The sequence below is a fragment of the Stegostoma tigrinum genome, chromosome 22 (genome assembly GCF_030684315.1).
Source record: "Stegostoma tigrinum isolate sSteTig4 chromosome 22, sSteTig4.hap1, whole genome shotgun sequence".
Classification (NCBI taxonomy): domain Eukaryota; kingdom Metazoa; phylum Chordata; class Chondrichthyes; order Orectolobiformes; family Stegostomatidae; genus Stegostoma; species Stegostoma tigrinum.
In genome coordinates this window covers 16189205-16208401 of record NC_081375.1, presented here as the reverse complement: position 1 = coordinate 16208401, position 19197 = coordinate 16189205, and the positions used below count along the sequence as shown (strand labels likewise).

The window sequence follows — 19197 nt, the reverse complement described above, 5'->3', positions numbered from 1 at the left end:
ACCTACACATCTGCCAATGTGGTATACTGCATCCACTGTACCCGGTGTGACTTCCTGTACATTGGGGAAACCAAGCGGAAGCTTGGGGATCGCTTTGCAGAACACCTCCGCTCAGTTCACAACAAACAACTGCACCTCCCAGTCGCAAACCATTTCCACTCCCCCTCCCATTCTTTAGATGACATGTCCAGCATGGGCCTCCTGCAGTGCCACCATGATGCCACCCGAAGGTTGCAGGAATAGCAACTCATATTCCGCCTGGGAACCCTGCAGCCGTATGGTATCAATGTGGACTTCACCAGTTTCAAAATCTCCCCTTCCCCAACTGCATCCCTAAACCAGCCCAGTTCATCCCCTCCCCCCACTGCACCACACAACCAGCCCAGCTCTTCCCCTCCAGCCACTGCATCCCAAAACCAGTCCAACCTGTCTCTGCCTCCTAACCTGTTCTTCCTCTCACCCATCCCTTCCACCCACCCCAAGCCGCACCCCCATCTACCTACTAACCTCATCCCACCTCCTTGACCTGTCCGTCTTCCCTGGACTGACCTATCCCCTCCCTACCTCCCCACCTATACTCTCTCCACCTATCTTCTTTTCTCTCCATCTTTGTTCCGCCTCCCCCTGTCTCCCTATTTATTCCAGAACCCTCACCCCATCCCCCTCTCTGATGAAGGGTCTAGGCCCGAAACGTCAGCTTTTGTGCTCCTGAGATGCTGCTTGGCCTGCTGTGTTCATCCAGCCTCACATTTTATTATGCTGAATTGGCTGTGGCTGTTTATTGAAATGGAGTGTGATAAAGACAGCACTGGAAGTCCCACTCAGATCTTAATGAAATGTAAATCAAAAGATTCTGGGTTAAGGCAGCAATGGCTGCTCTAAATCTTAGCACATGGCCTTCTGAGAGTGTTGTGCTGGCATAAGACTGATCCATGTTGTTTCACGCCATTATACCTATGCATTCCAAGGCCAAAGACAGGACAAGTGCAGTGTATGTTATACTACTTGCATTTACCACCCTGACATTAAACCTCTAGAAATTATGTTTGTTAATATTGCATAGACTATTTATATTTTGTATTACTTGTTGTGTTGCAGGAAAACAGAATACTTTTTCACGCAGAAGTAAAAGATCCCAGCTGGGAGAAGTATGTGAATTACATAGATAAGATGGTTGTAGAAGGCTTCCATGCTGTTGTTCAGAAGTCTCTCCAATTCCTTCTCAGCAATATGGAAAGTCAGGTTTGTAATGCTTAACAGAACCCAATTAAGTTATAGGGAAGCCTATGGTCCTGATTATACTGGTTCCAGAGAGGCAGATTGGCTCTTAAAATGCTTAGGAGTTGCATCAGGTCGACTCTCCTGTATTATCACACTGCTGGAAAGTTTCCTAGTCACAGGTTGAGTACCAGAATAGTTATCTGCTGAATGGAGATGGGCATCCAATTTGAATGAATAAACATCTAGTAAGGGACGTTTTCGTGAAAAATAGTATTTTGCCAGCTGTAGATAGGCCTCTGCCATGTTGGAAAGTCAACTGTATGGATAGAAGCCTCCCATTCATTGGGAAAAAGCAGCGAAAATAAAATGTACTACTTGGAAACTAATATATTGGTCGTACTAGAGCACCATCTTGAAGTATAAAATATAAGTTGGACCAGTATGTCTCATGTCAATTTCATTGTTCTTTCCTTTTGGGTGGCAGTTTTCCAAAGAGTCAGGTTTTATGGAACAGAGAGGAGTGCTGGAACAAAGAGGTTTGACCCTGATGATTTTCCTGGAAAAGTTTGTCCTCTAACATTGGGTTCCACGATCTTTTAAAATATGAGTCATAGAATCCCTACAGTGTGGAAGCATGTCATTTAGCGATTGAGTGCACACCAACCCTCTGAAGAGCATCCCACCCAGACCACCCCATAAAATTAGCTGAACAAGGATTGGAGGAGCATTGAATAGAGCATAAACACTGACGTGGACTGATTAAACCAGAGGGCCTACTTCTAGACCAGTATTCTGTAATTTTATTCTATTTTGAACAGGAATTGGACAAAGACTTAAAAAAGAAATTTTAGGCCTATGGAAAAGAGTAGGGTGTAATTAATTATCTCTTTAAAAAAGCCAGCACATGGATGTTGGGCTGGGTGGTCACTTTTCTGCTCTCATTCTATGTTTTTAAACACAAATTGTTGAAAGCAGCAATTCAATTTGTTTATTTTCATAGATATACTATATAGAAATATCTCACTGACTGGATTTTTAGGTGCTTGCTACATAAAACATTGTAAGACCAATTTTACAATTTCTGCCATTGCGAATAATAACAGGAATTTTTCTGTCAATATTTTTAAAAACATATGACTTTTTTTCTGACTAAATTATTTTCTTCTGATGTTTGGGACACCTAGGCTCATACTTCACCACTGTTTGAAGTTCGTCTTGAACTCACTGAATCTGACACTGAATTTCGACCAACAATTGGAATAGGCAGTGAATTCTTTAACCTCATTGAGACTTTGATGAACGACGTGTATAAATTAGTTGGCCTTGTTCCACGTTTAGCAAAACATGGTACTCGAAAGAAATATCAGGTGAGACCAAAAAATGGAGCAATCTCTTACAATTTGTCACATAATTTATCTTAGATTACCAAATGATTAAGGGAGAGTAATTCATTTCTGACACCCCTCTTCTAGTTACACAGATTACATTGCTACACTAGGGCAGGACCCACTGTGGGTTGCAATCTGCACAGTCTGCATCTAGTGTTCTTCAATGACATAACTGGAGACCTTAAAACTGGAAGCGGTCTATAGTACTGACTGCACCTGGAGAAACATTTTAAGTCTAAAACAGGATACAGTCAACTTGCTCCTTTTTCATTTTCGTCTTGCTGCCGTTATTGTGATGATGACATGTTGTATTTACACAAATTATTTTCAAACAATGTAATAACTTTGCAAAATGTACACTTCAAAAACAGCTAGACAATGTGCCATAGCTTATTCTTGCTTTATAAGCCTCAGTAAGCAACGATTTAAGAACAGCAAAATACAGGAATCATTTACACTGCAGTGAATATTTCTAGGTTTATCCAGAACTTGATAAAAGCTATTATGAAATTTGCTATATGTGATATTTGATAAAAGCTGCAAGTTGGTTAATTATTGTTTTTCTTGAACTACCATGGTAAATGTAGCCTTCCACCATTTCTTGTTCAATTGTATTTTATCAAGGCCCTTCCTGAAAAAATAAGTTTTTACATGAAATAAAGCAGATTGTTTACTTGCTTCCTTCATGGACAGCCTGTACCAGAACCATTTCCCGGAATAATTGCCAAGCCTCAGGCTGAGTTTCTGTCTGGTCTGATACTCATCCAACACAATGAGAATGACTACCACAGGCTCCAGTGATGCCTCAGGCTTTCAATGAGCAATATATGGATGCATTTCAGTATGATGCTTGGATCTCTGACTCCAGGATGCCCAGATGCAGACAGGAATGCCTTGGACCATAAAATTTGCCACTCATCATACAGCAATTTGAATGCAAATAGAATGAGCTGAAAAGTGAATGATCATGTGAAGATAACTTGTCTCAGCCACATATGAAAATGATGATCTCTAACATACCCAATGCTAAATGTAAAGTCCAAAATGGAAATTTCAAAACAAGATTTCTTTTCAGAGCTGAATCTTCCACTTTGTCCTGCACAACAGGGCTGAGAGTATATTGCAGATAATAAAGTGTGAAGCTGGATGAACACAGCAGGGCAAGCAGCATCTCAGGAGCACAAAAGCTGATGTTTCGGGCCTAGACACTTCATCAGAGAGGGGGATGGGGGGTGAGGGTTCTGGAATAAATAGGGAGAGAGGGGGAGGCGGAACGAAGATGGAGAGAAAAGAAGATAGGTGGAGAGTAGAGTATAGGTGGGGAGGTAGGGAGGGGATAGGTCATTCCAGGGAAGATGGACAGGTCAAGGAGGTGGGATGAGGTTAGTAGGTAGGAAATGGAGGTGCAGCTTGGGGTGGGAGGAAGGGATGGGTGAGAGGAAGAACAGGTTAGGGAGGGAGAGACAGGCTGGGCTGGTTTTGTGATGCAGTGGTGGGAGGGGAAGAGCTGGGCTTGTTGTGTGGTGCAGTGGGGGGAGGGGACGAACTGGGCTGGTTTAGGGATGCAGTGGGGGAAGGGGAGATTTTGAAGCTGGTGAAGTCCACATTGATACCATTGGGCTGCAGGGTTCCCAAGCGGAATATGAGTTGCTGTTCCTGCAACCTTCGGGTGGCATCATTGTGGCACTGCAGGAGGCCCATGATGGACATGTCATCTAAAGAATGGGAGGGGGAGTTGAAGTGGTTTGTGACTGGGAGGTGCAGTTGTTTGTTGCAACCTGAGCGGAGGTGTTCTGCAAAGAAGTCCCCAAGGCTCCGCTTGGTTTCCCCAATGTCGAGGAAGCCACACTGGGTACAATGGTTACAGTATACCACATTGGCAGAGGTGCAGGTGAACATCTGCTTAATATGGAAAGTCATCTTGGGGCCTGGGATTGGGGTGAGGGAGGAGGTGTGGGGGCAAGTGTAACACTTCCTGCGGTTGCAGGGGAAGGTGCTGGGTGTCGTGGGGTTGGAGGGCAGTGTGGAGCGAACAAGGGAGTCACGGAGGGAGTGGTCTCTCCAGAAGGCAGACAAAGGTGGGGATGGAAAAATGTCTTGGGTGGTGGGGTCGGATTGTAGATGGCGGAAGTGTCGGAGGATGATGCGATGTATCCAGAGGTTGATGGGGTGGTCTGTGAGAACGAAGGGGATCCTCTTTGGGCGGTTGTGGCGGGGGCAGGGTGTGAGGGATGTGTTGCGGGTAATGCGGGAGACGCGGTCAAGGGAGTTCTCGACCACTGTGGGGGGAAAGTTGCGGTCCTTAAAGAACTTGGACATCTGGGATGTGTGGGAGTGGAATGCCTCATCCTGGGAGCAGATGAGGCGGAGGAATTGGGAAAAGGGGATGGAATTTTTGCAGGAGAGTGGGTGGGAGGAGGTGTATTCTAGGTAGCTGTGGGAGTTGGTGGGCTTGAAATGGACATCAGTTACAAACTGGTTGCCTGAGATGGAGACTGAGAGGTCCAGGAAGGTGAGGGATGTGCTGGAGATGGCCCAGGTGAACTGAAGGTTGGGGTGGAAGGTGTTGGTGAAGTGGATGAACTGTTTGAGCTCTTCTGGGGAGCAAGAGGCGGCGCCGATACAGTCATCAATGTAACGGAGGAAGAGGTGGGGTTTGGGGCCTGTGTAGGTGCGGCAGAGGGACTGTTCCACGTATATTGTCCTCTGATTTATTGAAACAAATAAAAAGTGAGATAAGAGTCTCACAGACCAGTAATCTCAAGGGCTTCCTCATTTTTTGTGGTAAGGCAGTGGTATCAAGTCAATGAAATGAGAACAATTGTGAGAGATCATCTAGGCTAAGAATATATCGAGTCCATTAGAGTGAAGTTTAAAAAAAAGCAAGAAGAAGACATTGGTAGCAGTAGTGTACAGACCACAAGCACCAAACTTTCTTGTGGGAAAGGCTGTAAATCAACAAATAGTAGGCGCATGTAAAAAGAATAGAACAACAATTTTGATGAATGTAATCTTCATACTAATTGGGTTAATCAAACTGGAAAGTGTAGCTACAACAACAAATTTATAGAGCGCAATATGACTAATTCCAAGAGCAATATGTCATGGAGCCAACCAGGGTGCAGACTATCTTTGATCTCATAAAGGGTAACGAGGCAGGTTTTAATAAATGACTGCTGAGTAAAAGATCCCCTATAAAGTAATGCACATAACGTGATAGAATTTTATGTTTATTCGAGATGTACAAACTTGGATGTCTTGTTTGAGAACAACTGTGAATAAAGTGAATCGCAATGAAATGAGCGTAGAGTTATCTAAAGTGAACTGGATGGATAGTTAGGCAGGAATGACAGGAAGCAAACAGTTGAAAATACTTTAGGAGGTAATTCATGACTAGCAAAAATACATCCCTGCAAGAAAGAAAGATACTGAAAACAAAAAATGTTGGAAATTACAGCAGCTCAGGCAGTGTCCATGAAGAGAATAAGCTAACATTTCGAGTCTAGGTGACTGTTCGTCAGAGCTAATGTGAAGATTCTAAGAGAGGGAGAAACCAATCATGGCTAACCAAAGATATTAAGGAGAGTATTTTTTATTCATTTTGTGGGATGTGTGCATCCCTGGCTGGCCAACATTTATTGCTTGTCCCTAGTAGCCCTTGAGAAGATAGCAGTGAGCTGCCTTCTTGAACCGCAGTAGTCCACCTGTTGTGGGTTGACTCACAATGCCATTAGGGAGACAATTCCAGGATTTTGACACTGCAACAGTGAATGAACGGCAATAAACTTCCAAGTCAAGATGGTGAGTGGCTTGAAGGGGATCTAGAAAGGGTCATGTACCCATATACCTGCTGCCTTTGTACTTTTAGAAAGAAGTGGTTATAGGTTTGGCTGTCTGAGGATCTTTGGTGAATTTCTGTAGTGCATCTTGTAGAAAGTACTCACTGCTGCTACTGAACATTGGTGGTGGATGGAGTGGATGCTTGTAGATACAGTGCCAATCAAGCAGGCTGCTTTGTCCTGGATGGTGTCAAGCTTCTTGGGTGTTGTTGGGGCTGTACGCATCCAGGCAAGTGGGGTGTATTCCATGACATTCCTGTAGATGGTGGAAACACTTTCAGGTGTCTGGAGGTGAGTTACTTGCCACGGTATTCCTAGCCTCTGATCTACCCTTGTAGCCACTATATTTATGTGGTGAGTCCAGTTGAGTTTCTGATCCATGAATACTCTGATCAATGTTGATAGTGAGGAACTCAGTGATGGTAACACCATTGAATGTCAAGGGACTGTGGTTAGTTTGCCTCTTATTGGTGATAGTCAAAGCTTGGCATTTGTCTGTTGCAAATGTTACTTGCCACTTGTTAGCCCAAGTCTGAATATTGTCCAGATCTTGTTGCATTTGGACATGGACTGCTTCCATGACTGAGGAGTCATGAATGGTGTGGAACATTGTACAATCATCAGCAAACATCTTTACATAGGACCTTATGATGGACAGAAGGTCATTGATGAATCAGCTGAAGATGGTTGGGCTGAGGACATTACCCTAAGGAACTCCTGCTGAGATAACTGACCTCCAACAACCTCGACCAGGTATGACTAAACACTGGGGAGTTTTATAATGCCCATTGATTCCAGTTTTGTTAGGGCTCCTTGATGCCACATTTGGTTAAATGCAGCCTCGATGTCGAAGGCTGTCACTCCCACCTCACCTCTGGAATTCAGCTCTTTTGCCAAGGCTGTAATAAGGTCAGGAACTGAGTGGCCTTGGTGGAACCCAAACCGGGCCTCACCCAGCAGGTTAGTGCTGAGCTGGTGTTGCTTGATAGCACTGTTGATTACAGCTTCCATTGCTTTGGTGATGATGGACAGTAGGGCTGTAATTGGCTGGGTTGGATTTGTCCATTTTTTTAATGTATGGGACATACTTGGGCAATTTTCCACATTGCTAGGTAGATGCCAGTGTTGTAACTGTACTGGAACAGTCTGGCTCGGGGAGCAGCAATTTCTGGAGCACAAGTGTTCAGGATTATTGCTGGAATGTTGTCAAAGTCCATAGCCTCTGCAGTGCCCAGTGCATCCAACCACATCTTGATATCACATGGAGTGAATCACATTGGCTGAAGACTGGTATCTGGACTGCTGGGGACCACTGGAGGAGGCCAAGCTGGATCATTCACTTGGCACTTCTGGTTAAAGATTGCTGCGAAAGCTTCATCCTTATCTTTTGCACAATGTGCTGGGCTTGTTTAATCATCCACCACCACTCACAACTGGATGTGGTAGGACTGCACAACTTATATCTGATCCATTGGTGTGGGATCGCCTAGCTGTGTCTATCCATTGCTGCTTATGTTGTTGGCATGCAAGCTATTTGACACTTCATCTTCAGGTATGCCTGGTGCTGCTCCTGGCATGCTTTCCTGCATTCTCCATTAAACTAGTGTTGATTCCCTGGCCCGATGGTAATGGTTAAGTGCAGGATATGCTGGGCCATGAGGTTACAGATTGTGCTGGAGTACAGTTCTGCTGCTGTTGGATGGCTCACAGCACCTCATGGATGTTCAGCTTTGAGTTGCTGGATCTGTTCAAAGTCTGTCAAATTTAGCATCATGATAGTGCTACATAACACGATGGAGGTTATTCTCAGTGTGAAGGTAGGACTTCATCTCCACAAGGACTGTATGTGGTCATTCTTACTGATATTGTCATGGACAAATGCATCTGCAGCTGGCAGATTGGTAAGAATGAGGTCAAGTATGTTTTTCCCTCTTGTTGGTTCCATCAGCCGCAGTCTCAGTCTAGCAGCTATGGATCTGACCAGCTCGATCAGCTGCCGAGCCACTATCAGTGTGTACATTGAAATCCCCCCACCCAGAGTATATTTTGTGCCCTCGCCATCCTCAGTGCTTCCTCTATGTGTTGTTTGACATGGAGGAGTACCGATTCATTAGCTGAGGGAGGAAGGTACTTTCTAATCAGAAAGGTTTCCTTGCCTGCGTTTAACCTATCGTCATGAGACCTTGTGGGTTCCAAAGTTAATGTTGATGAGTTCTCAACTCCCTCCTCTCCGTATTCCACTGGGCCGCCACTTCTGGTGGGTCTGTCATGCCAGTGAGACAGGACATATCCAGGGATGGTGATGGTGGCGTCTGGGATATTGTCTGTAAGGTATGATTCTGTGAGTATGATTACGTCAGGCTGTTTCTTGACTAGGTGGTAAGACAATTTTCCCAATTTTAACCCCCAGATGTTAGTGAGCAGGACTTTGCAGGGTCGACAGAGTTGTTCTCTACATTGTCTTTTCCAGTGCCTAGGTGATGCAAGGTGATCTGTCCGGTTTCATTTCTTTGAAACTTTGTAACAATTGGTACAACTGAATGGCTAGCTAGGCCATTTCAGAGGGCAGTTGAGAGTCAACCACATTACTGCCATATAAAGGTCAGACCACGTGAGGATGGCAGATGACATCTGCCAGCCTTCCCTGAAGGACATTAATGAACCAGATGGCTTTTTCCAACAATTGGCAATGGTTTCATGGTTATTTCATGATTTTCAATTTCATTTTTTTTATATGAATAAAAGCTCTACCTGCTGTGGTGGCATTTGAACCTGGGTTCCAAGAATATTACCCAGGCCTCTGGGTTAATAGTCTCACAATAATACCACACCAACACCTTCCTTTAGGTGCATTTAAGGTGCAAGAAAGAGCATTTAAGGAGGCCAAAGTTAGTGATAGCTCTAAAGGTTGAGATCAATTAGGATCCAGATATTAAAGACAGAGAAAATAAACTGCAAGGACAAACTAGCAAGGAATATAAAAACTGACAATAAGATCTTCTTCAAATATATATTCATTAAAAAAAGAATAGAGAGGCCAAAGCTGCTCAGAAAATGATTCTGGGCAACGGTTTTGGGGAAGAAGGAATTGGCAAAGTAGTTGAACAGATACTTTGCATCAGTCTTTAGATATTTTGAACATTCCATTAAAACTAAACTGCATGGAGTAGGAGCTAAACGCTATCATCGTCACTAAAGAAATAGTATTAGACAAACTAATGGGGCGAAAGGCAAATAATTTCTCTGGCCTTGATGACTTGCATCCTAGGATTCTAAAAGAAAAAATATATCGAGATAGTGGATGCAAAATAATTTTCAGGAAACCCTTGGATTCTGGAGAAGTACCAGAACATCAGAAAGCTGCTTATGTGATACCTGATTCATTGAGGGAGGGAGACAAAATGTGGGTAACTAAAAGCCAAGTAGCCTATATATTCTGTTGGAAAAGTATCAGATTCAATTGGAAGTAATAGCAGAACATTTGAGGAATCATTATTTGATCAGAGCTAACATGGCTTCATAAAAACGAAATTCTATCTCCCCAATTTATTAGAGATTTTCATGGAAGTGTCAAACAAACTGGATAGAGGGGAGAAAGTAGATGCATTGTGTTTGGACTTCCAGAAGGTGTTCAACAAGGTAATTCACAAAAATTCAAATCATAACATGAGAACACATGGAGTTGGCAGTAATATTTGGCATGGATAGGGAAATGGCTCATGAACAGGAAACAGCAAGTGAGGACTGTAATGATCATACAAGGTCAACCAGGTGGACCTCATTGAGTATGAGTTCCCTAATTGAGGCTGTTAATCTGATCTAATCAGGAAACCCTGGCTAACAAATAAAAACAAGAGTGTCAGAGGTTCTGAGAGTTGGCTCTGAAGAAGCTGGATCAGTGTAAATGAAGTGTGACTTGATGATGGGTTACTGGCCTCTGTTGAATTATTTCAGAATAAACAATTACTTTTCAGGTTGATGACCCCCAACCAATGGGGTTTCGCACAGATCACTGCTGAGACTAAAACTGTTTACAATATATAATAATGATTTGGAGGAAGGAAGAGAGTGTACTGTTGCCAAATTTGCAGATGACTCTGAAATAGTTGGAAAAGTAGGCAGGGATATAAACAGTTTAAAGAAAGATAGATAGGTTATATAAGGGAGAAAAATTTGGCAAGAATATACCATGGGAAAATGCAATGTTGTTCATTTCAGAAGAGAGAACGATAGATAAGCACATTTAAGTGGAGAAAACTGCAGAAAGCCACAACGAAAGGACATGGGGGTATTTGTGCATGAAACAGAATGGTAGCACAAAATTGCAGTCAGCAATTAAAAAAGCTAATGGAATGTTGGCCCTTGTTTCAAGAGAGTTGGGATGCAAGAATAGGGAAATCTTACTGCAATTGTACAAGGTGCTGGTGGGACCACATCTAGAGTGTTATTGTCCCTTTGTTTAAGGAAAGATATTTCATTGGAGTAAATTGAGAGAAGTTTCACTGGCATGATCCCTGGCATTGAAGGATTGTATTATGAGTAATGATTAAACAGGTTGTGACTCTACTCACTGGAGTTTAGAAGAACGAGAGGTGATGTCATTGAAACATGTAGAATTCTTAAGTGGCTTGACAGGGTAAATGCTGAAAGTATGTTTCCTTCATGGGAGACTTTAGCACCAGAGACCATAATCTCAGTATAAAGGGCCGCCAATTTAAGACTGAACAGAGGAGGATTTTTTTCTCTCAGGAGGTTGAGTCTTTGGAACTCTTTGCAACAGACAGCTGTGGGGGATATCTTGCTGTGTATATATAAGGCTGTATCCTTTTAACATTGTCTTATTTCTAACTTATATTATGAATCACTGTAAAGTAATGCAACTAATTTTCTTCTTTATTTCTCTTCTTGTATCTAAGATTTGTACTTAGGTATCTTGTATCTAAGGCTGGTGCCATGAGAGGCACACAAGCACAGTGATTCAGTGCTTAGGACTGCTGCCTCACAGTGCCAGCTTCAAGTGGCTGTCTGTGTGGACACAGAGTGGCCATGCTAAATGGCCAATAGTGTTCAGGGATATGTAGGTTAGATGGATTAATCTAAGAAGGCAGCTCACCACCACCTTCTCAAGGGCAACTAAGGGTGGGCAATAAACACTGGCCAGCCAGTGATGCCCGCATCCCACAAATGAATAGAAAAAAGATGGGAAAAGGGCAGGAAAGTGGATGTGAAATGCAGAGTTGCATGATAGGAAAGTGGGCTAAGTCTGAGTGGGATGCTTTGTGGAGAGTTGGTGTGCACTTGTTGGGCTGAATGGCCTGTTTCCACACTGTAAGGTTCAATGGACCTGGTAAACTTTTCATTGTACTTCTGTACATGTGACAATAAAACTTAATTGCAGTTTTAATTCTAAGGCCTGGAAAGGTAGATTCTTGATGAGTAGGGGAATCATGGATTATGGAAGAAACTCAACTGGACTCACTACATAAACACAGTAGCTACAAGATCAGGTCAGAAGCTAGGGATACTGTGGTGGGTAACTCACCTCCTGACTCCTCAATGCCTGTCTACTGTCTACTAGGCACAAGTCAGGAGTGTGATGGAATACTCCTAACTTGGCTGGATGAGTGCAGCCCCAACAACACTCAAGAAGCTTGACACTATACGGGACAAAGCAGCCTGGTTGATTGGCACTACGTACACAAGCATCCACTCAGTAGCAGTAAGTTGCACTGCAGAAATTCACCAAAGATCTGCAGACAGCACTTTCCAAACCCACAACCACTTCCAAATTGAAGGACAGGAGCAGCAGACATATGGGAACCCCACCACCTCCAAGTTCCCCTCCTAACCACACACATTCCTGACTTGGAACTATATCACTGTTGCTTCACTGTCCCTGGGTAAAAATCCTGGCATTCCCTCCCTAATAGCATTGTGGGTCTGTAGGTTGACTGCAGTGATTCAAGAAGGCAGCTCACCACCACCTTCTCAAGGGCAACTAAGGGTGGGCAATAAAAGCTGGCCAGCCAGTGATGCCTGCATCCCACAAATGAATAGAAAAAATATGGGAAAAGGGCAGGAAAGTGGATGTGAGGAATGTTTTGGATCAGCCATGATGTTATTGTATGGCAGAGCAGGCTTGAGGGGCTGAATGTCCTACTCCAGTTCCTATTTCTTATGGCCTTATAATCCTGTATTTAACTTCCTCGGTATGGCTCATTTCTCGGATATTCTGCTCAGAAAAATGAAGAATTAGTTAACTGCTTTTGAAATGGGAAGTGGAGGTGCAGGACTCATTTATATTGTGTTTATAGAGTACAAGAAAGATGAAGTGGATTGGGGAGGTGAATGGTGAGTGGAATGTAAAATGAGGAAGAAGGTGTAACTTTTCCTTCAAGTGCGAAAATATGAAAAATCCATGCTGAATGATTGAAGTGTAGACTGCAGTTGGCATATGTGATTATGTGTGGGAAATGTGCGTTGGTGCAGTATGCTATTGCATTGAAGAGTGTAAATGAGGGGAATTATTAAGAGTTGTGGGAATGAAAAGAATGTTGCAGGCATTGCTGGAAGGAATGGAATAGTTCTCACCTTTGCTGCTCTTGTGATAACATTGTTTTTTCTCTACATGGACCCAGCACCTAGAAATGATGTTAGCACTGATCCTCTCAGCTATCCATGTTCAGGCCTTCTGGACATGCATCTTCAGTCTCCTGCTCTGCGAACATTTGTGTCATCCTTGCTTTGACCTCCTGCAATTTCAGCCTCTGTTCCATTTAAAATTTAGGAGAGTTGATTACATCCTTGCTTTAACAAATGCATTCCTGGTCCAAAAACGTCCTTCGTTAACCCACTGGAAATTGTGATGCCCGATCTATCAAAATTGCCTGATCTTTATGCAAAGATTGTCAGAGGGGTTTATTTGGCACTCATCTTGACTAATTCAACTTTCAAGTTAAAAATCAAACTATTGCAACAAAAGTGTTTGGGAAAGCAGAATTATTACAAGTGAGTTTTCTTTGCTCAGTTCCTTTTTAAAACCAAGGAATAGTTCTTAAATAAAGTAACATGCATCATTTTGATTCAAATTTATAAAGTCAATTAAATCATCATCCATGAAAACAAAATATATCTAATGTATTATCACCTTCTTTGACTACAGATAGATCTTGAAGAAATGACAGATTTGGCTGAGATGCGAGAAGAAATAATGACTCTGGTGATAACCACAATGAAACAAGCAGAGAAGTATGAAGAATCATTTGATAATTATTCTTATTTGTGGGTGGATGATCGCAATGAATTTCTGGAAGAATTTCTAATATATGGACGTGTTCTCACCCAGGAAGAAATAGAATCTTATGGTGAAGGAGGTGTCCCTCCAACTCCACCCACTCTTGAACAGTTTAAAAATCAGGTAATTTTATGTTCTACGATGTACCATCTTTAAAAGTAAACTTAGAAAAGCCTGAAAATGACTGCAAGAAAGAGATACACCATCATGTGAATGTGTATCTAATATACTCTCTTTAAAACTTATTTCAAGTGCATTAATGTGGTTTTATATGGCAGAAATACACATTACATGTTGCTTGTTTACATGGTGAGGTTTTAAATACTGGCTATGGAGAATATTCAGAGTCATAAAGTATCATCACCAACCCAAGGAAACCTAAACAGATAAATAGAAAACGGGACATAACACCAGTGCTTCACCGGAGGCTCACTGCTGATGTTACCTAGAATGGTGACAAAATATCTGAAAATTAACCTTCCAGCTCAGCGAGCAAACTCACATCCAGAAATTCAACCTGAGCTACAAATCTTCCCAAAACTCGCTAGTATGCTGCAAAGTTTTCAGATAAGTCAGTAGTTAAAACGCACTGAATATACCCTCTACACACTTGGAATTCCAGGAAGTTGTTAAGACTGTGAAGACGTCTTGAAACAGATGATATTAGGATGGGAGCTTCAGCTAAAAGATGTTGATGAAATTGAATTCTTAACAAACACAAGATCAAAGTCAGTGTTCAAAATTGAAGTTCTGAAAAAGTAATTTGAGAAATTGCCTTTGTTTCATTACTTGGTGATGAGTAAAGCTAAATAAACTTTTACTGACCAAAAGACTGCTGTATCTTTAAAGAGAGATGATTGGTAGTAGTTCAACCAGTGGAGCATTATGACTCAGGTAAGGTGAGAGGTTGAGAAAGAGAAACCTTCATGGTGGTATCAGCTAGTGTGTGGATTGAACTCATGGGGTTGGCATCATTCTGTATAGCAAATCAATCATCCAGCCAACTGAACTAAACCAACGTCAACCACCACACTGCCTCCTCACTACTTGATTAGTTCATTTGCTGGCTTGTGATTCCTTCAATAGTACCACTGAAAAAAGGTGCCCAGATTGCTTGGAAATTAAATGTGATTACACATGGACCTGACCAGAATTTGGAGAGACCCAGCTAGGAATAAAGTGATATAATTAACCAAGGCTAGATGAAGTATGTGTGTTTTAGTTTTGTTTCTTGCCACTCCCCTTCTGCGACAAAATGGCAGTGAATTTCATTTCATCTATTGCATTGGAGAAGTGTGACCATGAATCATTGTCTTGGATCACAGGGTGTATCAAACAATTCTTTTGGACTTGGTTGAATGTGATTAAGAGAAGACTCGACAACTGCAGTTTACTTAAATGTGGATGTTCTTTAAGTAATAACAATTATAATAATAATAAATGGAAAAGAAAGAAAAAAAATAGCAATAAGTCTCATACCGTTCTGTCCATTGGGGACCCCTCGATTAATGGCTAGTCTGGAGGCTTAGATTCGTTTCTCGCACCGTTCGTGATCCTAGTCCAAGGTGAAGTCCAACACTCTGATTGAAACTCTCTCTCTGTTACAGTGTAACAAGCAGCCAGTACAGAAAAACAAGCTGCTCGTGTCATCTTCATCCCATAAAGGAATTTTCAGGGTACTCATTCAAGGTCATACTGTTATTAAATATCATCAAATATCATCAACTTCCCCAGCCTATTTTCCCACCCTGTACAATCGTAACTCTGGATCACCTATTTGCATATTGATCTTTAATTATCACGTGTATACTTTTTTTAAAAAAAAGGACATAAAGCCTAAATTCAGGCATTAGTTCAGTGGTTTTTGAGACACAGAGAGAGCGAGAGAGTGAGAGAGACCCTGCAATGTCTTACCTGACAAGGCCATAGAGGGCGACAGCATGGAAACAAGCTTTCAACCCAATTTGCCCATGCTGCCCAGTTTTCACCATTAAACTAGCCCCATTTACCTGTGTTTGATCCCTATCCATCCATGCCAATCCCATCCATGTCCCTGTCTAAATGCTTATTAAATGACAAAATTGTTCTTGCTTTCAGTTGGCTATCTACCTTATCAATGCCTGTCATGATTTATAAGGTCACCCGTTGGTCTCCTACACTCAAGGTAAAAAAAAATCCCAGCCTATCCAACATTTCCTTGTAACTCCAACCTTCCAGTCCAGGTAGCACCCTGGTAAATCTTCTCTGTAATCTTCTAGTAGGGCGACCAGAACTGCACATGATACTCTAAATGTGGCCTCACCAACATCTTGTACAGCTGCAACAAGACGTCCTAACTTCTACACTCAATGATCTGACCAATGAAAGCAATTATGCCAAAAACCTTCTGCACCATCCTGTCTACCTATGACTCTACTTTCAAGGATCTATGAACTTGTACCCCTAGATCTCTTTGTTCTCTAACACTCCCCATGGCCCTACTATTGACTGTAAGTCCTGCACTGGTTTGACACACCAAAACGTAACACCTTGCATATATCTACTTTAAACTCTGTTTGCCATTCCTTTGCTCACTTGCCAATTGATCAAGATCTTACTGTAGTCCCAGGTGACCTTCTTCACTGTCCACAACACCATCAATCTTGGTGTTGTCCACAAACTTACTCACCATACCTCCTATATTCTCATCCAAATCACTCATATAAATGATAAATAACAGTAGACTCAGCACCAATCCCTGTTGGTCACCAGCCTCCAGTCTGAAAAACCCTTTACCATTACCCTCTGTCTTCTAACATCAAGCCAATTTTGTATACAGTTGACTAGCTATCCCTGGATCTTGTGAGATTTGACTTTACTTCACAACATACCGTGTGGTACTTTGTCAAAGGCATTACTAAAATCCATGTAGACAACGTCTGCCTCACTGCCTTCATCTACTTTATTGGTCACCCCTTCAAAAGACTCAATGAAATTCATGAGACACTATTTCCCATGCACAAAGCCATGCTGACTATTCCAAATGAGTGCTTGTCTCTCCAAATGCACACAGATCCTGTCTCTCAGAATTTCCTCCAACAGCTTACCCACCACAGACGTTAGGCTCACCACACTGCAGTTCCAAGGCATTTCCCTGCAGTCTTTCTTCAATAATGACACGATATTAGCTACCTCCAATCTTTGCGCACTTCACTCTTGGCTGTTGATGATACAGATATCTCCACTAGGGGCCCTGCAATTTCCTCCTTACCCTCCCAAAAGTTCCTGGGATACACTTCATTAGGTCCCAGGGATTTATCTACCTTAGTGCATTTTAAGGTTTCCCGTACCTCCTCTTCTGTAATGTGAACTCTCTTCAATAAAGGCTGTTTCAATATAGGTCTGTGCTCTCCTCTCAGTCCTCACCAGGATGAAAACACTCCTATGTATGAGGTTTCTGATCTCCCCTTTCTTGCACCTTGGCTTCCTTCCCTCTCAATTGGCAAATGGTCTCTCACTGTTAAATGCATTTTATGAGAAAGACATTTCACAAGTTTTTTTCCCACGAGTCTATTCTACTTATGCGTTTCTACCCTTTCTGACACCTTCTTGCTGCAGTATGGCCATATTTTCTGCCTCTCCTGCACTTTTGGCTTGATTTGCTGTTGTCTGCACTATACCTTCTTCTCTCATATTGCCCCCTGGCGTACTTGCTGGCCACTGCAGAGATTCAACATTGAACCCGTGCTCGTTTGTCATCTTGATTTACTGGTCAAGGTTCTGAGATTCCGTGATTCCAGTGTACCATGAGAATTTTTAAAACTCACCAAAAAATTACTCTCAATTTTTTAATGAATTGCCTTGAATATCTTCATGTCACACTCAAGTGTGAAGTCCTCCCTTTAGATTTGCAGAAAAAGACAAAGAAAGTGGTTTGAAACAGTCTTTATCCATTTCAGTGCCAGTTCTCCTGCTACACCAACCACCTACATGCAGTCTCCGTGGCCATTCAGACAGACCCAAAAAAATTCCGCGACATTCTATGGGCTGAATCTTACATTTTTTTTGAGTGCAAATTGTGATGGGTTTTTTTTTGGACGGTTTCATACTGCTGGCCTGGTGAGTTTCTATACTGTATCCGAGCAAACTCACCTCATTAACAACCTACCCTGCTGCTATAGCATCCCTCTCATCCAGTTCTAGCCTAATTTTATCAAGTACCATTCTCAGAACGACTCAGAACAACTAATTGCAAGAAGATATCCATTAAAAGTCCAGCATTGCTGTAGCCTGTTGCACATATAAAAGGCTTCTGGTATTCTAAAGCTTCCCTACTTGGTGATAGATGCATTGCAATGATATCCAACAAGGTAAAGATGGCACCATGATTATCTGAAGTTCTGGTGATCCTGGAGGTTCTGGTAGACAGGATGGGGCAAAGGTGATACACATCAGTGGATATGCAGGTGAACCTCTATCTGATGTGGAAGGTGTTTTTGGTTCCTTGGATGGAAGTGAGGTGGGAGGTGTAGGGGTAGATATAGCACTTTCTGTGGTTGCAGAGAAAGGTACGGGGGGTGCGGTGGTGGGGCTAGTGGGGAGTGTGGAGCGGACAAGGCAGTCGCAGAGAGAATGGTTCCTACGGAAGGTAGATAGGAGTGGGGAGGGAAATATATCCTTGGTGGTGGGGTCAGATTGCAGATGGCAGAAGTGACGGAGAACGATACGTTGAATCCAGAGGTTAGTGGGATGATACTTAAGGGCAAGGGGATTCTGTCTTTGTTTTTGTGGCGGGGAGGGTATGTGAGGGCAGAGGTGTGGGAAACACAAGAGATATGGTCTTGAGCGTTTTCAACCACTGAAGGGGAAGTTGTGGCCCTTGAGATAAAAGGACATCTGGGATATTTGCCACCCAGAAACGGGAGGAGCAGCACCTCATATTCTGCCTTGGGAGCCTACAACCCAACGGTCCCAATGTGGACTTTACCAGTTTCAAAACCTCCCCACTCCCAGCCTCATCTCATGACCAACCCTCCCTCTCATCCTTGCCTCCTTGGCCTGACACTACCTGTCTATCTTCTCTCCCACCTATCCACTTCCCCCACCTCGCTGACCAATCCCCACCACAGCTTACCTGTACTCACCTATCACCATCCTACCTACATTCCCCCCACCCCATCTGTCCTCTCTCTATTTATTTCAGATCTCCCTTTCCCATTTCTGAAGAGGGGTCCCGACCTAAAACGTCAGCTTTCCTGCTGCTCTGATGCTGCCTGGCCTGCTGTGTTCCTCCAGCTCCACACTGTGTTCTTTCTTATTTATGTCCAATCGTAACCTGGGTTCTTGTCCCTGCAAGCAAAATTTCCTTGCAGTAACCTACTGATGCTAGTTTCTGATTCACCCTGCAATACAAGCTGGTGCTTCCAAAGAAACTTCCAAGTATATTGGGGAGGTGCCATAATGGTTGAGGCGTTGG

General features: G+C 42.8%; 1 protein-coding gene across 1 annotated transcript in view; it reads left to right on the top strand.

The window, feature by feature from the left end:
• The first annotated feature begins 1133 nt into the window (after positions 1 to 1133).
• Positions 1134 to 19197, top strand: part of LOC125463872 (dynein axonemal heavy chain 17-like) — a 364283-nt gene continuing 346219 nt past the window's right edge. The window contains exons 1-3 of the mRNA XM_059653668.1: positions 1134 to 1242; positions 2406 to 2588; positions 13611 to 13865. Coding sequence (XP_059509651.1) covers positions 1171 to 1242; positions 2406 to 2588; positions 13611 to 13865 — 510 coding nt within the window. The 5' untranslated portion in view covers positions 1134 to 1170. The remainder of the gene's footprint in view (positions 1243 to 2405; positions 2589 to 13610; positions 13866 to 19197) is intronic.